Source organism: Prinia subflava (genome assembly GCF_021018805.1).
Source record: "Prinia subflava isolate CZ2003 ecotype Zambia chromosome W unlocalized genomic scaffold, Cam_Psub_1.2 scaffold_22_NEW, whole genome shotgun sequence".
In the NCBI taxonomy this organism is placed as follows: domain Eukaryota; kingdom Metazoa; phylum Chordata; class Aves; order Passeriformes; family Cisticolidae; genus Prinia; species Prinia subflava.
This window is the reverse complement of record NW_026960606.1, coordinates 8,196,419-8,204,569: the sequence shown is the minus strand read 5'-3', so window position 1 is coordinate 8,204,569 and position 8,151 is coordinate 8,196,419. Positions and strand designations below refer to the sequence as shown.

The following is an 8,151-nucleotide window of genomic DNA, read 5'->3' as shown; positions in this document are numbered from 1 at the left end:
TCCTGCCAGCAGCGGCTGCGCCCATCAGGGCTGCACGGCATGGCCATGGCTGCCCGGCGGCTGGTGCTCCAGAGACACAGCTCTGCCCCCCTCCCAGGGCCACAGCAGCAAACACGGGCAGCTTTTTTTTGAGCCCTCATACCCACTGGGAATTCGTTCATAACATATACTATAATTCCTTCTCTCACAGGTTGGCTTATTGAAGATATCATCAGGAACTTGGCCATTTCTTCATTTTAATTTGCTCAGTATTTCAAAATCCTTAATAAAAGGAAACCAGCACATCATGAATCTAATGTTAGCAGCACTGTAATCCCCACGTGGCCTCAGTTCTTTTCTGAACTGTGAAAAACGTGAGATGATTAATTCATGTTCTTATGGTAAATTGGAAAATTATAAAGCTGTATAAATTTATATCAGGTAAAAGTCTATGTTTTAGGAGGTTTCTGCAGCAGATGGTGAAACTGACCACCCTGAAAATCAGGCGTCTCCATTCAGAAGAGAACAAAAGACTTTGCAGCCTTCTCAAGTATTGGGAGGGGACCTGTTGAGATGAGCCGGTATCAGCAACTCACACCTCGGGAGCCACCTTCACAGACCATCAAGCAATATCACCCATATCTCGAACATTCATCAACTATAAGGATCCATAGAAACTGAATATTAACACATGGACTTGGGAGGGGAGCTCTTTTTCAATCCGACCGGAGACAAATTTGGGTTTGAATAGCTAACCAAGAAACAAAGGGAAATATGGGGAAATATTGCCAGAGGCAGAATAAAGAGTATAAAAACCAAGCCTCGAACACTGCAAATTCGTGTACCCAGCTAGAGACACAGACGGCCAGGGTCTGTGTCTAAGGGTCACCCTTGGCTCTTTTTCCCGGGAGAAACTCTGTCAAGTAGGTATCGCTGTTTGTGTGGGGTTTTTTTTAATTGCTTAAAATTCTGTGATTTGATTCCAAATTTTGTGATTTGAATTTTTAATAAACCAAATTATTGAATTTGGTAATAAATTGTCCTGGCATTTATAACATGAACCCTTTCGAAGCACTCAGAGTAGGTTATGGTGTGTTTACACGAAGTGAAGTGGATCAGACACACATTTCATAGCCAGGAACTGCCCAAGTCGCCCCCGCCCCGCTGTGAGGAGGCGCAATGGCGCCTGGGCCCTGCAGCGCCACCGCCGCCACGTGCCGTTGCTGCGGCAACCAACGGCCACTCAGTGGCCGAGGCCGGCCCGTCCTGCCTTTCTATTAGTCAATACAGCTGTCAGTCAGCGCTAAGCCGCGCCGGCTGAGGGTGCGGTATGTGTGGGGTTTCTCTGAAGCAGGGGCAGTGTTGGGCAGTTCGAGTGAAATTCCCTTCGAAATGGAAAATAAAGTGCCCGCAACAACTGTGCTTAGCAAAAAATCTCAACATAAAACCTTTCAAACCGCTGAATATCTGTGTCATGTTTATGTGCATACAAAGTACACAGCCTATGTTGAAAAAGGGACTTTGTTTACATGCAGCCGTAGTTCATATATTATCATTTAGTGTGGTAACATTTATTTTTTCCATATACAAATGATATTATAAGAGTAATTTTTAAATTCTTTTTCAGTATATATTTAGCTCTAAATTGTGACATCCTTTCCTTGCTGTTTCTCTTAACTGCAATCTGTGCTCAGCTTCTGAAATAATTGTGGTTCTATCTTGTTCTGACTTTCTTTTGGTAAATAAAAGGGAATTTCATTTTGGTGAGATCTAATTGAGAGAATACATTGATTTCCTTGTATATTGATGCATTAAACACCTGAGAATCCCAGACTGGTTTGGGTTGGAAGAGATGTTAAAGCTCATCTTATTCTTCCCCCTCCATCAGCAGGGACACCTTCCATAGATCAGGCTGCTGGGTATGAAATGGAAGTTGATTTGCTTTTAATCACTCCACACAAATTACCTGACTTGATTTCATCCTCTCTCTCTGTTATTTCTGTGTTTTGTTGAAACAGCTGCACAAAAATTTCAGCTGTAGCTGGCACTAATTGCAAGCTTGGTGAGGTTTAAAACTACTTGGAATTTGATCTGCCCTGGTTCCTGCCTGCCAAGACTGAGGGCAGTGACTCTGCTGGAGTCCCAGCCACACCTTCTGTGCGGAAATTGTTCATATAAGGTGATTAAAAATCAGGTAATTTTGAACAGCTATTAAATAGTAAATGGGTTTTATATAAATTTGTTGAGAGTAAAAATAGCATTCATTTTGCCTGCATAAAAATTGAAGTTTTTCATGAAATACAGGAGAAAAGGAGGTAAAGAGAGGTAATTTTACAGACTTCGTTGAACCTATATGGCCAGAATTACTCCAAACCTAATTTCTAAGGCACAACATGATTTCCCACTGACAGGGGGCAGGGTTAGATTGGACATTAGGAAGAAATTCTTCTCTGTGAGGGTGGGGAGGCCCTGACACAGGTTGCCCAGGGAAGCTGTGGCTTCCCCATCCCTGGAAGTGTCCAAGGCCAGGTTGGATGGGGCTTGGAGCAACCTGGGATAGTAGATCTCTGCCCATGGCAGGGGATGGCACTGGATGATGATTTGTGTCTTGCTGCTGTCATTAAAGTGTCTTTTTAGAATCTTTTGTCTTGTACTTTGATGAGATTCAGCTTCTGCTTCATTGGGCGTTTTTATCTTCTGAGAAATAGGAAATTTAGAAAAGTCACCAACAGAAAACTCTTCAGACTGTCTGTGGGCTGGATCCTGTGCTGAGGGGAGGGGTGGCTCAGTGCATGAGCTTGGCTTCAGCTTGAAGAGGACACCTAAAACCACCATGGGGGCACCTGGGACATGCCAGAGGTAATTTTTGAACCCCTAAAGAGCGAGTTTGGTCATTGAGCAACACAATTGTGCAGAGCTGTCCATTGTCTTCTGCCTTCAGATTGGCACATTGTCCTGTCTGCATGTCATAGACACAGGGTATTTCATCAAAATCCAGATGAAAAGCAGTTGCCAACTTCTTTCCCATCAGTGGCATATCGCAAGACTAAATTTAGCTGCGTGTTTCCAAAGGGGAAGTGGTGTAAGTCCACAAGTCAGATGAGCAGCACCAAGCTCCTGCCAGTGGAAGTGTTGGTGGTATTTGGTTCCGATTTCACTCTGCCCGGCGCAGCCCTGACCCTCTGCTCCTTCCCCATGCCCTGTTCTGTCTGTCAGCAGCTCCTCGGCATCACACTGTGGTCAGAAACATCTCAATTAATTTTCAAACATCCTCTTTTAAACATAGCCCTCTCTTTGTGTTCAAAAACCGTGCCCTCTCCCAGTGGGATCACTTCTGTTTTATGAGTTAAAAACTCCAGGGATCTGCATCATGAGTGCATCAGGCTTTTTCTGCACAGACAGCAGTGAGGTAAGGGTGTGTAACCATCTGCCCCCTCCCAGCAGTTGTAGCAGCAGAGCAGGCTCAGGGAAATCCTCCTCGGACCTGACTGGGCTTGGTAAGTTGGGCTTTTGGTACCTTTTTCTTTTCCTTATGCTTTGTTCCAGAACACAGGAACCACTTATTTGGAGGAGACCAGTTTTTCCAAGATTACCATATTTTAGCTCTTCATGAGCACTTTCAAAGCAATAAACCAAAATTTATCAGCAGGTAAGAGGCTGGGTACCCTGAGGTCCTACAGAGCAGGGTAAGAACCTGGTTACCCATGTCCTGCAAGGCACAGAGCATTCCAAATTCCATGGATCTTTAGCAAGATTTAGACTGCCAATTCTTCTTTCTTTGAAAATTGGTTTATCAAGTCCCTTAAGTGCTTAAGAAAGTGTTACCCTGCTTTTTGCATATGTAAATGACTGTAGATAACCAGGTCTGCTGCCTTTCCTGCCTGCTTTGGCCCCGAAATTCCAGTGTTCCTTTCAGCTTTGGGGAGGGATGTGTCACAAAAATAAAGAACCCCACAAAAATAATAAACCAAACAGCTGTGCTGTGCCAGTGTGTAAATTTTGGGGGAAAGGTGAAAATTTCCATCTCTCAAATAAGTGAAGTTTTAGAATATCTCCTGGAAGGAGCACTGGGATTGAAAAGTGACCCAGTGTAGTGAGTTTCAAATATACCAGGGTGTAGGGGCATGGTGAAAAGTGTTGAGTCACAAGCACACTGAGTGTGTGGCTACTTCAATTATGCAGAGATTTAAAGGATATTTGAAGAACTGAATGATTTTCTTATGTTCATGTTTCCCATTCCTCCATAAGAGCAGTGGTCCAAGTCGGACTCTTAATGTGAAGATTCCCATTGATTTTAACAGTACGTAAATTGCAAAGGGATGATAAGGAATCAAGTGTAATAAATTATTTTGAGACACTTATCTCTTCACTATTATCACTATTGGGGAAGGCAAATTAACTATTTATACCTTTTAAGTTCATCATTAAGGGGGACTCTAAACACATTTAATCTGTATTTTGAATACAGTTTTATTATATTTGCAGAACTCTCAGTTTCTTTTGAAGTTCCTTGGCACCTCACAGGAGTGCTTGTCAGAAATACCTCTAAATATCAATATAGTCTTTATTTTATTTCTAGATCACCTCTTTAGCTCTTGAAAATGGTTTTCTTGTAACGGAAAACATTGATTAATTACTGATGGTATTGATGCAGACAAGTAAAATGATTTTTCTGATTTTTACAGCTTATAAAGTACAATCTGTCTCAAGTAGCCATGATGCAGAAGAGACCTAGGAGCAGAAGGGATGTTACAGATGAAGCAGCTGATTAAAGCCCTTCCTGCATCTTCAGAATGATTTTTGTGGACATGGTAAACAGGAAAAGTGAAGTCTGGGACTCGATCTTGGGGCTGGAGACAGAGCAACGCAGGTCGAACCAATATGGTTATAACATACGTTCTCCTCTTTATTCCCGAGATGGCTGGTTATATACAGTAAGAATAGTTTACAGTAACAGGTGCATTTCCATTGGCAGTGAAGCGTGGACAAATATGTAAACAATCACAGTTTAAGGCAGCTACCGTGTCTTTACAGTAATTGCCCTATTCTATTGATACCCATACCTTAACCCAATTTCTAACTGCGCCACAAAGCTTATCTACTTCTACACAGGCCAAAAATCTGAGGCCTAGCAGGCCCAAATCTGAGGCCCAGTTTGGGATAGCTCAAATCTCATTCCACAGCACATTATGCCCATGATCTCTAAGAAATTCGGTTACAGAAAAGCATGCAGTTTAATGTTTGCTAAAAATAAATGCTTGAGAGAGAAAGAAAAATCACTGTCTTAATGAGAAGTGCACTGTTCATTAGTAATAATAACAGTAATAATAATATAATTATTCTATAATAGTTGTTGAATAATAGTTGTATTGTGCCTGTCTTTCCATCCCAGGGCTCCATGGAATTCTGGTGATCCCTGTTGCTCACACTTGTCACCATGCTGGCAGAAGGCATCCTAACCAGGCTCATCTATAAAGAAATCTGTCATCACGATAAGCCTTGCAAATCTCCTGCATCCCAAAAGGCTAAAGAGGGAATCTGGAAACAGAAACTTGTAGGTATCCCAAAAATTACAGGCTTTGCTGATGGATGTGAGAAGTGGGAGGAGCTCTTCGCCAGGAGCAGCAAAGTTGAAGCTGGGAGCAGCCCTCAATGGGAATCCATAGAAAAGGAGCCTGCAAAAGATCAGGAAATGCTGGTTAAAAGAACTGCATCCCCAGCTTTACATATCCCCAAGAGAGGAGGAAGCCTAGACCAGGTGTATTTGTACAGATCCTGGCCATGCAACAGCACTTACCAGAACTATCCTGACCAGCAGATTGGGGGGGACCATGTGGGGGGCCACACGTGATTTGGGCTGTGTCCTGGACCATGTGTGTGATGAAATTCCTGATGGCCCCGTCCTGCTCTCCACTGATATTCCCCTGGGTCAGTCCCCTCTGTGTGAGCAACCCGAAAAGCCCAGTGGGATGTCCCTGCCTGGAGATGAAGCTGCAGAAAGGAGCCTCGTGCTCAGTCACGAGCCCTTTTCCAACTCCATGCTCAACAAGTACATGGAAGCCAAAGTGGCAGAGCTCTACAAACAGTTTTTTGAAGAAAACCTGTCCAGGTGTGGTTCCATAACAAACCTCGTCACCTGCAGCTGGATAAGGAACAGCCTGGACCAGATAAGTGTTCAGATCTCCCAGGAGAAGAACATAGAAACCTCCAAAGCCAGAGGAGCCCTCTTGCACTCATTGGCTTTGTTCAGCTCCCGCAACGCTCCCAACAGGAACAGCTCTGAGTTCAGCACCCCAAACCTCCAAATCTCCAATGCAGTGAGTGCAAAATAGAGCTTCAGGATGGAATTCACATCCTGACTGAGCTGCTTGGCTCAGTAGAGGGATGGGATTCAGGTATGAATGTTTCACTCTAAGGATTAGGTTGGGAAATGGAAACATTTGCACGCTACACTTGTTCTAAATAATATTTTAAGTCTTAAACTCCTTTGGTAGCAGGGGAAGTAAAGGTCACTGTTTTCTGTTTTCTAACGGAGAAATTGAAATCAATTTCTCTCCAAAATACTGGTTAATCATGTTTTTATAATATAGATGGAATCATAGAACTGTTAGAGTTGGAAATGACCACTAACATCATCAAGTCCAACCATCAACCCAGCACAACTAAATCATGTCCTCAAGTGCTACATCCACGCATAAAAGAATTGTCTGCAAAATAAGCAAGCAAAGGTGACTGCAGCATTCCTGAAAAAAATAGTGCAAGATTCCTGCATCTTCATTTGGAAATTTAAATGCGAATTTTTGTATGGAAATACTGTTGATTAGCTCTCAAACACATTTTCTCCCCTTGCTCTTGCTTCTCAGCAAATATTTCAGATGGAAATTATTCATTATGTCACCACTGTAAAATGATAGATGAATTGGACTGTTACCTGCTCTGCAGAAGCTTTTTTCTAATAAAGTTTTTTGTTGAGTGTTTTTGCTTGTGGTTGGTTTTTTGTTTGTTTGTTTGTTTGTTTGTTTTAATCTTTATTTCTTGGGCATGTCTTAAAATCATCTCTGAACTCGAAGAAAATATCAGCAGGACTGAGAAGAAGCTGCTCCTGAGGGAAAAGTGATCTGAGTGGGCAATGTAAGGACGTGGGAACTGACAGGGGTCAGATTTTAGGCTTCAGGCACTTGCTAAAAAGACAAGCGAGCGACTCTCATTCTGGCCTGGAAAAATCCTAAGGAGGAATCCAAACAATCCTTGGGAGGTGAAAAACAGTTAGCAGGTGGTTTTTTTCTAACTTGTTTACTGGAAAAGATGTTTACAAAGAGGTGTAGGCTCTAAATGACCAATCATATTCATTGTACCTAAGTACTGTATAAAAAGAGGGTTTTGAAGAATAAAGATCCCTAGATCCCTCTCTCACTTGCTCTAAGCCTCAGAGTCCATGTCGTTATTTCCACACTGTCCCTAAAACAATAATAACATAAGGACTTCTCTCTTCTGATTAAAATGACAGGGAAAGATAATTCCTGATAAGGAAATAAATTAATAAAGTCAGACTTATACACATCCAAGACCTAACTGGTCATTGCCTGATCCAAAATTCCCACTGTAATGTATGTTGCAATGTAATTCATGCTAAATACAAAAACTACAGCATCTTCTACCAAAGCTGAGTGACAAGAAAAACTATATGCACCAAATGATTCAGATACCAGAGACAATAGCTGTCTTCAGAAATGTGTATTTCAAGAAGATTATTTGTCTAACAAACCCCTGTGATATGCATTCGATATGCATCCATGATATGATAATATTCGTCATCAGAGAAGCATATTCCAAAAGGATTTTCATGTAAATTATTCACCCAATTCCAGGAAAACTTTCATCAGAAGCGGCCACAAGAAAAGAACATGCATTAATATGAGAAAGAAGGACAAGATCAGGAGAAAATAAGAAGACCACCCCCCCCCCCCCCCCAGTATCCTGCAAAGCCTGAAAAAGGTATAAAAGCAGTATTTTGTGAAGTACAAGAGTACAGAGTTGTAGAGTCCAGACCCAGTTCACCCAGCGCCGATTGCCTGGCTTGGCGCTGTTTTGCTTGTGGCTTTTCCAATTTTACTTTGATTATTTAATAAATTCCTTTAATTATTAAATTGGCTAATTCATTTATAATACCAC

At 42.1% G+C, this 8,151-nt stretch overlaps 1 protein-coding gene across 1 annotated transcript; it reads left to right on the top strand.

Annotated features, from left to right (window-relative positions):
- The first annotated feature begins 4,896 nt into the window (after positions 1–4,896).
- Positions 4,897–6,882, top strand: LOC134564922 (TLR adapter interacting with SLC15A4 on the lysosome-like). Its single transcript, XM_063424218.1, is given in 2 exon segments — positions 4,897–5,821; positions 5,823–6,882. Coding segments are annotated over 2 exon segments (894 nt in total). The 5' UTR covers positions 4,897–5,416; the 3' UTR covers positions 6,312–6,882.
- The last annotated feature ends 1,269 nt before the right edge of the window (positions 6,883–8,151 follow it).